This window comes from Eurosta solidaginis, chromosome 3 (genome assembly GCF_040869045.1).
Source record: "Eurosta solidaginis isolate ZX-2024a chromosome 3, ASM4086904v1, whole genome shotgun sequence".
NCBI classification, from domain to species: domain Eukaryota; kingdom Metazoa; phylum Arthropoda; class Insecta; order Diptera; family Tephritidae; genus Eurosta; species Eurosta solidaginis.
In genome coordinates, this window is record NC_090321.1 from 221,764,966 (window position 1) to 221,780,865 (window position 15,900).

Sequence of the window (15,900 nt, forward strand, 5' to 3'; positions counted from 1 at the left end):
GGCATGGCAACGCCCACTTTGAAAAGAAGGTAATTTAAAAGTTTTGCAAGCTGTAATTTGGCAGTCGTTGAAGATATCATGATGAATTTTGGCAATAACGTTACTCCTATTACTATAGCCATCATCCGGTGGCAAAATACTGAGCCAGATAAATAATTTTGCATGTAAATGCAACAACAACGATTTGAGCCAGATAAATCCAGATAGAAGTCTGGTTCAATTTGTGAGCAAGACAATTTTTTAATTACTTCTTTTTAGTTTGGCAACGCTGCTTTTAATAAACCTACTTTTTCAAAAATAGATGTCGCTGCTTAGCGTTTCGCCGTATGAGTTAAATGAAAAACAGCGGCGATATCTGCCTATCACATTTCACGTGTGCGAAAATTTCACGACATCTGCTTCTCAAGTCTCTCAATGATCCAGAGCATTCCCGTGAGAATTGAGCGTGAGCCGGAGCTGTAAAATTTACTGGAAGACGGCATATATGTGTTCTATATAAGAATTAGCAAAATCGGATGGCGAAACGCCCACTCTTTAAATAAAAAAAAAATTTTTAAGCCAATATGTAACAAAAATTTAATATCTTTACAGTATATAAGTAAATTATGTCAACATTCAACGCCACTAATGATATGGTGCAACAAAATACAAAAATAAAATTTCAAAATGGGCGTGGCTCTGCCCTTTTTCATCTAATTTGTCTAGAATACTTTTAATGCCATAAGTCGAACAAAAATGTACCAATCCTTGTGAAATTTGGTAAGGGCATAGCTTCTATGACGATATCTGTTTTCTGTGAGAATGGGCGAAATCGGTTGAAGCCACACCCTGTTTTTATACACAGTCGACCGCCTGTCCTTACGCTCGGCCGTTAACACAATAACTTGAGCAAAAATCGATATATCTTTACTAAACTTATTACACGTACTTATCTGAACTCATTTTATCTTGGTATTAAAAATGGGCGAAGACCGACTATGACCACTTTTTCGATATCGAAATTTTCGAAAAATGAAAGAAATGCCATAATTCTATACCAAATTCGAAAAAAGGCTGAAACATGGTAATTGGATTGATCTATTGACGCAAAATATAACTTTAGAAAAACCTTTGTAAAGTGGGTGTGACACCTACCATATTAAGTAGAAGAAAGTTAAAAAGTTCTGCAGGGCGAAATCAAAAGCCCTTGGCAGGAATACTGTTCGTGGTATTACATATATAAATAAATTAGCGATAACCGAAAGAGGATATTCTGGGTCACCCTGGTCCACATTTTAGTCGATATCTCGAAAACAACTGAGGGCCACTCCCTTTTAAAACCCTCGTTAATAACTTTAATTTGATACCCATATCGTACAAACACATTCTAGAGTCACCTCCGGTCCACCTTTATGGCGATATTTCGAAATGGCGTCCACCTATAGAACTATGGCACACTCCCTTTTAAAATATTCTTTAATTCCTTCCATTTGATACCCATCTCATACAAACACATTCCAGGGTTACCCAGGTTCATTTTCCTAAATGGTGAATTTCCCTTATTTTGTCTCAAAAGCTGAACAATTTAAGAAACATATTAACCATAAGTAGCTGGGAAACAAAGCAGTTCAGACAACACTGGATTGAATGCCCAGGGCAAAGGCAGTCCAAATTATTTATACTCAGAGCAATGAGAGTACTAAACTCATTTATCTAAGCAGAGAATATCTAAAAACTCGCACATACCTACGATATCACCTAGGAAGGTAAATCCATTCGAAACACAAATCTGTCGCTTTTGTGAGTAGGAGGATGAAACGCTGGTTCACACTCTCTGCGAATGCGCCACTCTGGCAAGGCAGGGACTCTCCCATCTAGGTGGCGTGACTCTTAATAATTTCTGCATACAGTATTAAGTACAATCGAACTTAATAAAGGTCGCAGTCTATCGGGATATATTTAACAATATCTGAGCTTCTTTTTGGGATTGCTTTCGGAACTATTTCGGGATCATTTCCGGACTGTTTGGAGAATGATCTGCGGGGTCATTTAAATTTTGGTATTTTTTTTTTTTTTACAAGATAATTTCGGGACTATTAGATATTATATCTCATTAGCGATGAAAATCCTTTTCTCTTTAACAAAAAAATTACCATTTTTGGTTCAAATGAACCAAAGTGGCAACCGCGATGTGTACTTGTTCTTTTTACCCTACCGGTGGACGGCGGGAGAGGAAAAGAGAGCAAAGGTTCAAAAGAGACCTCATGCTAGCACATCTGCTTTGTGGCTAGAATACGCTCAATTTTATATTACTGAAGAACCCATTATATGATCATTTAAAGCAACAACAACAGCATTTAAAGCGTACCAGTACTGAGCTGGTGCTAAAATAAAAGAAACCTCTAAGAACCGTTAGCTGAGTCTCTGTGCATAATGGTAGATTGTAATAAGGGCATTATTGGACCGAGATTGAGAGAAAGATTGATAAGAATTTGAAAGCAGTTTTGGCAGCTAGTTACGCCAGTCATCCTAACAACAACAATAACAACAACAACAACCAAGAGCAATTAAGTCTTCCTTCACCTGTCTATCACCTTAGTACATAGACCGGCTGCCAAGGGAAGGGCCTGTTTATCCTGGAGTTAAATTCGCCAAACATGATTTTGATTTCTAGTTTCGTTTAAAGTAAAGTATTTTCCACTTCGGCTCATCATATATTGGTGCGTAGGTACAAATAAATTTTATATTGAAAGCCCTGCTGTGGTGCCCATCGCGGCGAGGCACCCATTCAGGGCCGTAAGCGACAGTACTTTTTGGGGTTACACTGAAATGACAGCCCTTGGTAGGGAAAAATCCCAAGTCGCTCCGGTACATAGAACCGGCTGCCGTGGGAAGCGAGGAAAGCAACCTCCCCAGGGCGACGCGTGTCACTTTGGCTCAACTTCGATCTGGATAATGTAATAGGCTAAGATTAGTTATCCGAAATCAACCCCAAAATACCCAATGTATATCCTGCCTAACGTGTCCCCACATTAACACCAACCATTTCTGCAATTGGAATGTGAAATAAACGCCTCTATCATAATTATCTAACTGCTGAAACAGCAAGGTTCCTCGGACTCCCGTTAGAAGATATTGATGACAATTTGTGAGTGATCGCACCTATTGTACAGGGCGAGACACTGTTACAACACCAACAACATCAACAACAAAAACAACAACAACAACATCAACAACAACAACACCAACAACAGCAACATCAACATCAATAACATCAACAACATTACTTGATGGCGAAGTCTCTCCAAATGCGCTTCTCACCTTAAGACCACTGCGGTAGACGTCCCCTATTATCGTTTGGTTTGTCCCGTCCATAGTGCTTCCTGTGTGGCGATGATATCCGCATTTGGTTTTACAAAGGCATCAACCATCCGGGCTGTACCTTCATGTCTAAGAGGCTCCACATTCCAGGTACATGCCTTTAAATCGTAGTCTTTGAAACGAATAACGCATAACCATAGAACGGGATTTGGATTGATTTTAGTCGCCTCTTATGACAGGCATGCAACAAATGGGGTTACAGCATGCCTTATCGCTCTTAGTCGGCTGGGCCCCTAATTCTCAAGATACATTTAAATTCTGTCTTAGAATGCGTAAACGAATGGATCTATAACAATGATTTGGTTTTGAACATAAACAATAACATTACATTGTTATTTATAAAAATGCCTTCGACCTCGATAACAGGTACATCATTTTATATTATTTTTTATTAAAGAAAATGTTTAGCTGAAAATACAATTTCAATGTTATAAGCATTAAAATCATCAGGCGGGTGGGGTCCCTGGGAGACAAGAACCCTAGTTGTGGATGTTATTGTTGTTGTAGCGAAAAGGACACTTCCCGAAGACAAGAACCCTTGTGGCAATGACCGTTTCATATAAATTTTACAAAAATCGAAACATCTCCTCCGCCAAATCGTGCATTTATTACAGTCTGATCACATATCTAGCAGATACAAAACGTTAATAAACTATTTTTAGTCTTAAATAAACTTTTATTTATTTAATGAAATTTTAAACATATCTGTGATTAGAAGCATACTTTATAGACTTATATCTAAATAGGTCGAATATGAAAATAACACTAACACTGTGGCTTTGATTATGGCAACATTGAACCCTCATAACCATTATAGCTTTGTTCATCTTGTGTTGTATCATTATCAACAACTGGCTCTTCATTTCGTGTACCATCAGTATTTCCCTGACGTTTTTTCTCGTTGCGAATTGTTTTCCTCTTGTGATCGTGAGCATAATTGAAAAATCGCATTGTGTGTTCCATGAAGAAGGCAGCATCCATATGATGAAAACGTTGCAAAAAGCACTCTATGAAAAGGGAACAAATAAAATAGGTACACTACTTCCATTACATTTAATGTGTATACTTACCTCGAAATATATCGGTAAAAATATAACTTTTAATAGCTCGCTTTTTACAGCGACCATTACCTCTATATGAGTAACATTGAGCTGCTTCATTTTTAAAAATACTACGCCATATATGTTTTATATATTTATCGGGCTCATCGAAGTGGCCTTGCAGTAGCTCAACCCGCTGTACATTAAAAAGATATTTTCATTTGATATAAATCGTTCAAGAAGTCTCAATATACTCACCAATTGATCACACTGATCTTCGTCACATTTTAAAATATCATTCCAATCCTCAAATTGGTCCGCGGTCTTGAATGGTTGCGTTGGGATGACACGTGATTGTATGTTGAAAAAGTCTAAAACTGGTCGACTAACTTTCGGCATACTTTTCACCTCAACATGATCAATGGGTTCCTGTTTTGTCGGCACGGGTTTTTTAACCGTTGGTTTCTTATCCGCTTTCAATTTGTAACATTCAGTTTCGCTTTCGCTATTATTGTAACGGTTGAGCTTTGTTGGCGGCGGTGAGTATCTGCTTGGACTAGCGCTACTTTCCCGTTTTGATTTTTTGTTTTTTGCAAAACCATCGGAAACCTCACGCCTTAAATCAACTATTTGTTTTGTTAGTTTGTGAAATAATTTTTCGAATGTTTGTCGCATTGTTAACATCTCTTCCGTAACTTCATCGCAGCACTTGCAGCGTGCCGTGCTAGAGGACATTTTTTCTAAGAAAATTTGTTAAGTATTAGAATACAAATTCTTGTACCTCAAGAGTGCAAAACTGTTCCATTTTGAATATAATTGTATCATATTAGAAAAAAATAATTAGTAACACTTTCAGACGGAGTCACTCTAGTTCAGTGGCGCACAACGCCAAAATGAATGTGTGTACCAAGAGAATGTATATTGCAAGTTTGTGCATTGAATTTTTCCATGAGATATTCATTACTGGAAGTACAAGAGAAAACTGATTCACTTCCTGATTTCCTGTTACAAATATGAAAATTCATATTTTAAGCAGCGAGGCTTAGACGAACCCAAACTCTTCATGAGAAGCGGAAACATTGTAAGGCCTACAACGTTCAAAGTATTCAAATCAATGGTCGAGTTCTAACCTAAATGGTGCTTGCTTTCGGAACATACCGAGTCTACATCCGGCAAAACACCATCAACTTCAATTAACTTTCGGGAGTCATTATCGCTACAAAATCACCAGCATGAAGTGAAATAAAATGGGTCGTTTATTTCAAGTTCGTCTCCAAGAAGAGAGGTTCTTCCCAGCTCTGATATTGGTGGTTTTATTGATCAGCATAACTTGACGAAGCCGTTAAAGCTTTTATTTCAAGAAACCAATATTTCAACAATGCAGGAAACGTAAAATCACCTTGCATGCATCTCACTTTGGACCAACCCCCTTGCTACGGAAGGTAGCGTAGGTCCCCATTTTCGCCCGCAAACGTTTACTTCTTGCTTACGTTTATATACTACGGGCGGATGAAAAAATCGAATTTTACGACGTGTTGTCATCACTAATAGGATGAACTATATAGAAAATGTATGTACATTTTTTGGGGAATTGAAATAGGATTTTGATAAGAAAATATTTTTGTGCCATATTAAAGCCTGAATATAAACATGTGTTTTTATGTATAAAGAGTGTAGCTTTGCTTGATCTCATGGAATTCTATTTATGAATTGTTTTTGTTGTATGAGTGAATAAATCAATGATTTTGTTCAATATAATTAGTTTTATTAGTCCCCCGAAAAATACCCGTTTTTTCTATCTGTTGTACCCCCAAATCCCGCAATTTGTTATTATCTGTCCCCCTTTCGACATTTTTGGTCTGGGAACCCTGCCGCAGACTATTCCCTAATAGCAATAATATCGCCAGAAAAAGTAGGAGACAGACTAGCTTAATCCGGTAAAATCAGCTATGTGGTTTTCTATACCAGTATACACAATAACTAGATACAAAGCTAATGAACCAGTAATTAAAAATATGTATGCAAAGTGGTTCCCTAAGGAAACCACCCTCGACCCTCACCTATCTTATACGTCTTTCCTTACACAGATTTATTTAATGCACATGTGGACATGTAGATACTCATATGGTTATATTTGCTCATATTTGTATCCACATACTTGCATTTTATTATACACATTAACAAAAAATTGCATATGCAAAGTGAGATTTAGTTTTCAATTGCACTTTAATAAATTTCCTGCGTTTACTAAGTAGTTTGAAGCATTACATATTGCGACTAGTTATGTTCTTTTCTACATGTAAATGGAACAGCTTTGTAATTTTTTTGTTTTAAGCACACAATAATTACCTGGTCTAGTGTTGATCGCATATAAATGTTGAAAATTCTCCGTTTTTCTTCGGCATTTCGTGATGACATACGGAAATTTGCTCTACCTTCAATTTTTCGTGCGCGTTGCCAACTCAATCAAAATTCACATGATAAACACTAGGGCTATTCATGCTAATAACATAAAAGTTTTACTCGGTATTCGGTAAGTACGCACGGTACACAGAAACTTAATGATCTCATTTCACCTGCTAATGAAATCGTAAATTGTTTCCTTTCACACAGAAGTAACTGATCGATTAGTATGAAGGATGAGACAGACAATCATGGCGGAACGATACAAGGTGGGAGCATGGTGACATACCTACAAACAAAAAAAAATCCGTGTACTTGTAAATTCGATGGACAAATGTCAAAATCGTACTGCGCCGGTAGTTGAGGTATCAAATCAAATAAAAAAGGTTATAATCAGCTGTTCGATGCGGCCACCTTGTATCGTTCCGCCATGCAGACAATGACATTTGCTTTGACAAATGACATTTTTAAGCACTGAACACACCAAAAACTAAGAAGCGGAAACGGAAGCGGAACGCTGCCAACAGAGTTGCATTGTGCTTTTGACTTCATTAGGCATTCGATTAGCTACTAATGAAATAATAATAGATTCGAATTTTGTAGGGAAGATTGAGCTCAATAAGCGTCTTAATGTAGAAAACTGCCTTTATTATTCAATAAGCCGTCTGTGTGAAAACAGTATAAAGCTTAACAAATAACTTGCCGCTATGAAAATGGGACTTAGGCCCGGTTTTTCAGTACAAGTTCAACTCAGTTTGTCAGTTAAACTATGCTTAAACTTATTCTGCAGTTTTTCAGTTCACTTTAACTGAAGTTTAAGCTGAGCTTAAGCGGCCGATCTGGCAGGGTTAAACTCTAGTTAACCTATCGGTGATTTTCGTTCGTTCGCAAAAGGCGTCTAATATACCCAACAAGCATATGGGCTTGAGTACCATTAGAGCTCATAGTGATTAAAAGCATACTTCTAAAATTGTTTCGAAACAGTTGCTCAACTTGAGAATCAGCGTACTCAGCAAAATAGGGTATAAAGCGAAAAATTCTATTACGTAAGTTGAAAAATGATAGTTCCCAACTTGGGGTTCTTTAACTGGACTCAAGTGTAAGATTCCAATGCTACAGTATTTTAATTTATTTTTGATTAATGACGCTTCATTACTGCTATCAATCAGGTGTTTATTTCTCAAAATACAAAGCTGTTGACTTTGGTAGTACCGCCTTGGAGATTTTTTATTCAACTTCACCTCAACTCGATATCCAACTGGAGAAACGTGTTGAATATTCATTTGAGAACTGTACATTTCTCAAAATCTCTCAAAGGTTGGATAATAATTTGAAAATGCTAATGACGTCGGAGATCAACTCGAGAATTATAAATTTTACAAAATTTCTCAAAGGTTGGATAGTGATTGGAGAATGAAGTTGGATTTTGAAAGCTATGTGGTTTAATGAATAACTGTTGTATATCACCTCCGGAACTATATATATATTTCGCTGGAGAAATATCTTTTAAATGTTTTTGGGTTGACAAAATCCAGCTGTTTTCATATCTACAAATTATATAGATAATAAAATACCAATGTTGCCGTACAAAAAAGCGTACTCGAAAGGCGGCCTTAAACTGTGATTGAAAAACTGCCCAGTAGTTTAACTAGAGTTTAAATTTGACTCGAGTTTAAGCAAAATTAGTTTAAGCCTAGCTTAACCAACTACTGAAAAACCGGGCCTTAGTTTTTAAAAATGCCATTTTTTTAACCAGCCGTTTATTTATTCGGAACTAAAAAATATCTACTTAATACTTTAAATATGTAGGTTGAATCGAATGGGTGCCAACTCTGTTGCTTCTTGACACTTGTTTCAATTTGTTAAATGATTCAATAAATTTATTTTTTGCATTGTTTAATTGTATACATGCGAGTGCCGCAAATTTCATAATTAACTCCACATATGTTTTTGTAATTATAACTTTATTGCATTTTCCTTTATTATTTTTCTCGTTTTTTGTCTTTTAAATAGTTACCTATCTGTGAGGACTGTGCCCTGTAGATAAATAAATAAATATATAAAATAGAAACTTCACGAGCATTCGTGGGAAAATACGGGATAGGGTTGTTATTTGAGATCATGTTTAGATGATTATTATTTTAACAAAAAAGAACACTAACACTGAATTACCCTTGTTTCTAACTCCTATTTCTTGTGCGCGCTGCCAACTTAAGCGAAATTCACAAAATAAACACGAGTTATTCAGCCTGATAACATAAAAGGTTTACTAGGTATTAGGTGAGTAGTTAAAACATCCTTTGCATCAGCCCATTTTTTCACATTCAACCAGTTCAAGACATTTATTAACCTGTTGTTGTTGTTGTTGTAGCGATTAGTTACTCCCCGAAGGTTTTGGGGAGTGTTATCGATGTGATGGTCCTTTGTCGGATACAGATCCGATACGCTCCGGTAACACAGCACCATTAAGGTGCTGGCCCGACCATCTCGGGAACGATTTATATGGCCACATTAAACCTTCAGGCCATCCCTCCCTCCCCACCCCCAAGTTCCATGAGGAGCTTGGGGTCGCCAGAGCTTCTTCTGTTAGTGAAACGGGATTCGCCGCTCGAAGGTGAGGTTGACAATTGGGTTGGAGAAGCTATATATTGCGCTACACAACCCCTTGAATCCCACATTTATTAACCTACTCCCTGAAGGTTTTGGGGTGTGTTATCCGATGTTGATGGTCCTTTGCCGGATATAGATCCGGTACTTTCCGGTAACAAAGCACCATTAAGGTACTAGCCCGACCATCTCGGGAACGATTAATATGACCACATTAAGCCTTTGAAGCTATAATACTTTGTTTTGCCCTTATCAACCCCTTGAATCGCCCTTGTCGTTTGTCGTGTAACTTTACTTAATACTTTGTTTCTCTTTAACAGGGGATGTTTTTAATAGGTGTTGCAGTAACATTCAGCTGTTATCGTTTTGATCATCATTCCACCCGTTGCATTGCTGATTATGCTACAAACAGGTAACGAATTATCATTTTAGACACTATAGCTTCAAAGGATATGATACGGTAAATTTTATGATATATAAAACTCAGTTAACGAACTTCCTAACATGCCAACCTAATATAAACGCACGCAAGTCATTTTCTGTCAAAAAAGTTTCATGCACATACAACTTGTATGAGAGCAACCGAAATTGAATTTGCTGCGTGAAAACCTAAGTAGATATCCAATTTTTGTTCTGCGTAACATTTAGATTTGACGTTTGCATACATGTTTTACATTATCGCAAGGCATACTTATTTCGGTTAGGGCAAAAACGCCGGTTGTTTGCGTGCGCTAAAAAAACGCAGTGCGGTTTTATTACGTTGGCATGTAATATAGTTTGCCTGAACACGTATAAAGGGTAGCTGTAGGGTGCTTCACCAAAAATGCACAGTAGTTGGCAACGTCTGGACGGACACAAGAAAACAAACAAACGTCAAAGAAAGTGAAATATCATGAGAATCTGAGAAAACATGTGAGGATTTTGAGTTTTTACAACAAATATATAGTAATACTTATGATTACATACAATTTTCTTTAAGCACAAACTGCGAAAATAATTGGTTTGTGTATATTTACACCTGATAAGATAAAATTACGCTAGTTCATAATAGCGCCTAATCAAACGGGAGAGCAAATACAAGTGCCATACAAGTTGTCTTTTAAGCATTTACAAGGTGAATACCAATTATATATGTACATACATGCGTAACTTATTTTAAATTTTACTACATATTTGTAGATAAGCAAATTATTTAGTAACTAGCGCAGCAATGGTTGGTGATTTGTTACTCGATGGTTGGTCAATGGACATGATTCCATCGGCCTCTCACTATAATTTTGTTTGTTTGTTTGAGTAACGACTAAGTCCCTAGCCAATGTGTTTTGGGAGTGCGGCCGGTTTTACAGCCAATATTCGAAAAAAAATCCATTACGCTCAGGCCTTAGTAACATGACATACTAGACCATCTGTTATACGAACGTTGGGTACGAACACGTCAACCTGCCTAGTTGGCCATACGAAAGCCCATAAGGAATTCTCCACCGACAGAATTCGCCTTTTTTTGTGCGTACATATATTTGTAGCAGGATTTGCCTCTCGTAGGTGTAATTTCACTTGGGATGAATAGGCCCGTGCAATCTTACATTTATATCGGGCTAGAGGCAGACGCACCAGCCGCACCCTTCAACCTTCTCCTGGTGTTTATGTATCCACAAAAAGAATTATATCCATACACCGTTGTATTTTATTGAGATTGATTATATTTTATATTTTTCAGTAAAATGGCTGATCCAAGCAGTGCCAAACGTTGCAAATGTTGTTTGGAAGTTATGGATGAATTAATTACAATGAGACTATCCTTTGATAAACTAAGAAAAGAAATTATTGGACTAAGACGTGATGTTGGTGAAGTTTTAGAGAATAAATCCAATCAAAACACTCTGTCGAAACCTACGAACACGTCACCAAATCCATCAGTAGAATCTACGAATCATGAAGAAACTAACGACTTTTACGTAGAACCTTTGTATACATCTGATTTCTGTCTTAGCGATACAGAGGAAAAAACAAAGAAAAACAGAATAAAAAAGCCAAGACAAGAAAAAGCAAAGAAAAAGGAAAAATCCGAAGAGATCAACTGTGCCGGTACAGTAAGACCAGTTTTGGATTTTTTCAATTTACAAGCACGCGTTATGCCCACACAACCGTTTAGATCTCCACAACAATTTGAAGATTGGAATATTTTACTAAGAAATGATGAAGATCAACGTGATCAGCTGGTGAGTATGCCTGAGACCACATATCATATTCAAATCTAAATAAAGATTCAATATATCAATTTTTAGCGCGTTGAACTTATGCAAGGTAATTATAACGATCCAGATAAATATATAAGACAAACTTGGCGCAATTTATTTCATAAAGATGCTGGTTATCATTTTTCGTACAAGCATATTGGACACAACAAAATAGCAATAAGAGACTTTATATTCACCGATATTTTTAAAGGTAATAGTGATTTGTAAGCATATAACCTACATACATACTTCTTAATTGTTCAATCAATAATCTTTATATTGCAGAAGTATTTTTACAACGCTTCTATAATATGGATGAAGACTTCTTCATAGAGCGAACGAAACAGTTCTTCAAATATGTGCGCGATCAAAGACGAAAAGCGATATATAGGCAACGAAAAAACGCACCGGCTAAAGAAATTGAGACACAATATGTTGACGAAACAATGGATGGTGAATAACCTTAAGAACAAAAAATAATTAAAAGACGCTATATACCTCCGAGAAGATGTAGGCCGTAATGAATGATTGAACTTATTTAGTATTAATCAATTGGGGAATTCACAAGATTGTTGTATTCATGTAAAATATTTAAATTTGCGTTGTTTTCATGGTTTCCAATATAAAATTTGAATAAAGCATAGCACTATTGTCTGCTTAGAATTATTGTTTAATTATCATATATAAGCAAACTAAGTATAATTTAAATTGTTTTTGATTGAAGCTGTTTGTTTGTCATCTAAAGAATTTAGCACCAGCCAAGAAACTAGCAGTTAGAAAAACAGCTGTACTATAAATAGCAGAAGAAAATAAGGTTTGCGTCATGTTGGAACGCATCGCATTCCAGAAATACATTGCGTATATCGAGGTCAAATCGGGATAAGTAAGAGTTTAACCTGTTGCAATATTATACGTTTACTTAGATCACTTTCCGGCTTCTGCAAGTATTGGGTATTTGTCTCACCCGGCGTGATTCGTCAAAGAAATTTACCGATTTTGTATGCACGAACTTGCAGATCCGTAGATATTTTTTAAAATCAAACGCCTGCGGTATGTGGTGTCGGATTATTGTATATGTATATTCACAATGTTTTCGAAAACGTCCTATTGTTTGATGTTCCGCTGGCTTGTACTTACTTGTGACAGTTCAGCATTTTCTTACGCTCTTACTCTTGTTCTTAGAGCATCTTCGCCTAACAATGCTATTGACTCACTTGGATTTATCGGTTGTGTAGTGAAAACTTATCAAGGGGTCGCAATTTCTAGCTTCTAAAACTCAATTATCAACTTCACCTAACCGTGGCGGATCCTGTTCATTTAGGAGGCGAGACTCAGGCGACCCAAAGTTCCTTACTGAAGAAGGGAATCTGATGACCTAGAAGGCTTAACGTGGTCAAGGAGAGCGTGTTGTTGTTGTTGTAGCCGGTCAATTGGGTTGCATGTGCTCAACAATGGGTTACCTTTTCGCTTGCATCCTGTATCCATTATTGAACAGTCGTCAAATTAGCTTCTTCTGATGCTTAAGGAAGCTTCGGTATGTAGAGGTGGGTTGAGGAGACAGACATGTGGTACATCTTTTTTAACTGTCCTTGAATTTTTTGCAGATGTTCTGTATTCTGGTACTAGCCGAACTGCCCTACCGCGGCCCATTTTTGTTGCAATCCCCACCTAAGGTCTTTCTAAGACGGAAGGTTGGCATGAATTACATTGATTACTACAGTTCCCGAGGGGCTGTTGGAGTGTTATCAGGAGGTGACGTAAGATCCATGGCCGTAACGTCAATTTGTCGTACTACCACATTAAACGGCAACACTTCAATTGAAGTTATGACCACATGAAATGGTCACAATGTCAAATATTAAAAAGTTATTGACATCAAGACCACTATGCTTTTTTCAAATGGTTATTACGTCAACTCCTATTCTCTCATGTAGTCATAATTATTGTGTTTCGCACCTCTACGTATACAAAAGTTAGCAGCTCGAGAATTTAAAGTTACGTTTTACTATTTTAGATATTGGTTTTCAGTCGAGTGGAAAGAGCAATCAAAACCCCTTCACAGTACAATTTGTGTTACATTGTCAAACTTAGTTAATTAAGTTTTAAGAATTCCAATACATAAATGGATTGCACTGAGAAAACTAAACAGAACGTTTAACCCTTCCTATGTTGTTGTTGTAGCAGTGGTTACACTGAAAGGACAGTCCTTGGTCGGAAAAAATCCTGAGTCGCTCCGGTACATAGAACCGACTGCCTTGGGAAGCGATAGAACCGACTGCCTTGGGAACCGGTAGAACCGACTGCGTTGGGACGCGCATAGAACCGACGGCCATCCTGCGTCGCTTTGCAGGTCATGATACAGTAAAAAATATGAAATGGTCGTAAGGTAAAGCGGAATTTTCATATTTGCTCTCGTAGTCAAATTTAAAATGGTCATACAGAAAATTTACCTTATGGCATATTTAAGTAGCCATTCCGTAAAGAATTGGGAGTCCCCCAGTTTTTTTTTTCATGGGGGCATGGATGTGTAATCTACATGCCCTGTAGTCATGCTAGGCATAACCCTCTTATTTATAGCTGTTACCATAAATTTGATTGCGACGTAAAATATTTAAGTATTAGTATATTAATTCAAGCAATGCTCAAGCACATAAAGTGATGTCGACATTTTAAACGCAAATACTTATGCGGATAGCTTTTCCGGACCAATGATGACCCTATTTTTACTAAATGGAAATAAAGAGCGCATACAAAACGCATATGGTTTTTCAAAACTGCTTATTTGCTAAGAAAACAAAGGACATACATAGGAAACGTTAAGTATGAGCAATTTTCCGCATAGGGAATCATCCAAGTAAAAATATGCTAATTCCAACAAATACTTAACAAATTTGATTTCTTCTCACAATAAAAAGTAAAAATTAGTACATAAAAGAGGTATTATCATATTTGCAAGTATAAAACTTTGAATCTACGCCACGAGATATTTCGCATTATGTTTACATATAAATCTACATACTAATTATTATTATGACTCGTATCTCACCTAATGGGCGCCCAATTGGTTTCTATGATAGTCTCACATAAATAACAAAGAGAAGAGTATATACATACTTATAGGAAGTAAAAATATCTATATGATTGCTCACCAAATTTACTAAATAATTGACCAGCTCTCTGTTGTGTATATCATTGGTGGCAGCCAGCAGCCGTTTAGCATGATCCAATCTGGCGGCGTAGTAAATAGTTATAAGCAGAGGCGCATTAACTTTTTCACCTGGAAAACGGAATTGAACCTCTTCTGCTAGTTCGTCCATCATCTTGATCGACAGTCCACGCACTTCGCGGCTGCACATAGGAATCAAGAAAAAAGCTTCTTTCGAAAACTTTCCCAAAAAGTAATTTTTGCAAAACAAATTTTCACTTTAATGATATATTGGCACTAATCTATATGCTTTTTTTCTCTTTGAACATAGATTTGCACTTAGGTATTTACTGCGACTTTATTGCTAGCACTACATAGTATATATTAAACGCACTTTTTTCTTAGACTAACTTTTCTTAACAATTTCCACAATTATTTTTCGACCGTAGCTTTTTGGAAACTGACAAATATAGTAAACAATGCTGACAAAGTTGGAAAAAATACCGTTTCTGCCAGCTGATTTCGCATACTATTGCCAACTATTCATTTTTTTGGAATTTGTAAATTTTTCCGTCATGTGCGTTGCCAACGGACGATCAATGCATGGTGAGAAAAACCTGCACTTCGATTTTTGAGCTAAATTCAATAGTAACGTTCCAATGACACGTGAACCAGATACGTATAGAAATTTAGAGCGCTGTGCTTTTAAAAAATTACCATGGCCATTCCACCAATGGTGTGAGATCAAAGGTAAATCCATGAAAATTTCCTTTACACACAATTTGTCTCCCTGTGTACAACAAAATTACAACAACCACAGTAAAACTGCCAACTTTAGCTGCAAATATCTCATGGCAAAGTTAGGCAAGTTGCACACGAGGCGTAGCTTCATAGACGCGTACAAGATATGACATGTAGCTCCGATTTCTCTACGCCTCAAAATATGCACACGAAGCTACTTTCGAGCGTCGATACAAAAAGCAAACAATTATTGAAAAAACTAAGGAATTAAATTTCTTGAGGTATATCCGTTCCCGAAACCAAAGCAAAATATGTATTACAAGTTGTTTGTATCCCTGTGCCTTTGTAAAGCCGGAGTCATTGGTGC

At 36.9% G+C, this 15,900-nt stretch overlaps 3 protein-coding genes across 9 annotated transcripts in view; 1 reads left to right on the plus strand and 2 right to left on the minus strand.

Annotated features, from left to right (window-relative positions):
• Positions 1 to 15,275, minus strand: part of Fem-1 (protein fem-1 homolog B) — a 61,075-nt gene extending 45,800 nt beyond the window's left edge. For both annotated transcript variants that reach the window (XR_010951252.1, XM_067775255.1), the window contains exon 1: positions 14,797 to 15,275. Coding sequence is in view for 1 of the 2 variants with exons in the window: in XM_067775255.1 (XP_067631356.1) it covers positions 14,797 to 15,003 (207 nt within the window). In the remaining variant the exon portion in view is untranslated. The remainder of the gene's footprint in view (positions 1 to 14,796) is intronic.
• On the minus strand, positions 3,946 to 6,985 carry LOC137245112 (uncharacterized). 2 transcript variants are annotated; one of them, XM_067775262.1, is made up of 4 exons: positions 6,750 to 6,985; positions 4,659 to 5,140; positions 4,431 to 4,596; positions 3,946 to 4,367 (listed from the first exon to the last, which is right to left on the minus strand). In XM_067775262.1, exons 2-4 carry the CDS (start codon positions 5,133 to 5,135, stop codon positions 4,144 to 4,146), a joined length of 867 nt encoding a protein of 288 aa, XP_067631363.1. In that variant the 5' UTR covers positions 5,136 to 5,140; positions 6,750 to 6,985; the 3' UTR covers positions 3,946 to 4,143. The 2 variants fall into 2 exon arrangements, with proteins under 2 accessions (XP_067631363.1, XP_067631364.1); XM_067775263.1 differs by lacking the exon at positions 6,750 to 6,985 and adding an exon at positions 6,461 to 6,690.
• LOC137245111 (uncharacterized) lies at positions 9,731 to 12,310 on the plus strand. 5 transcript variants are annotated; one of them, XM_067775260.1, is made up of 5 exons: positions 10,329 to 10,524; positions 10,590 to 10,623; positions 11,128 to 11,629; positions 11,696 to 11,858; positions 11,933 to 12,310. In XM_067775260.1, exons 3-5 carry the CDS (start codon positions 11,132 to 11,134, stop codon positions 12,106 to 12,108), a joined length of 837 nt encoding a protein of 278 aa, XP_067631361.1. In that variant the 5' UTR covers positions 10,329 to 10,524; positions 10,590 to 10,623; positions 11,128 to 11,131; the 3' UTR covers positions 12,109 to 12,310. The 5 variants fall into 5 exon arrangements, with proteins under 5 accessions (XP_067631358.1, XP_067631359.1, XP_067631362.1 ...); XM_067775257.1 differs by lacking the exons at positions 10,329 to 10,524; positions 10,590 to 10,623 and adding an exon at positions 9,731 to 9,822; XM_067775258.1 differs by lacking the exons at positions 10,329 to 10,524; positions 10,590 to 10,623 and adding an exon at positions 9,848 to 9,870.
• Positions 15,276 to 15,900: the final 625 nt, after the last annotated feature.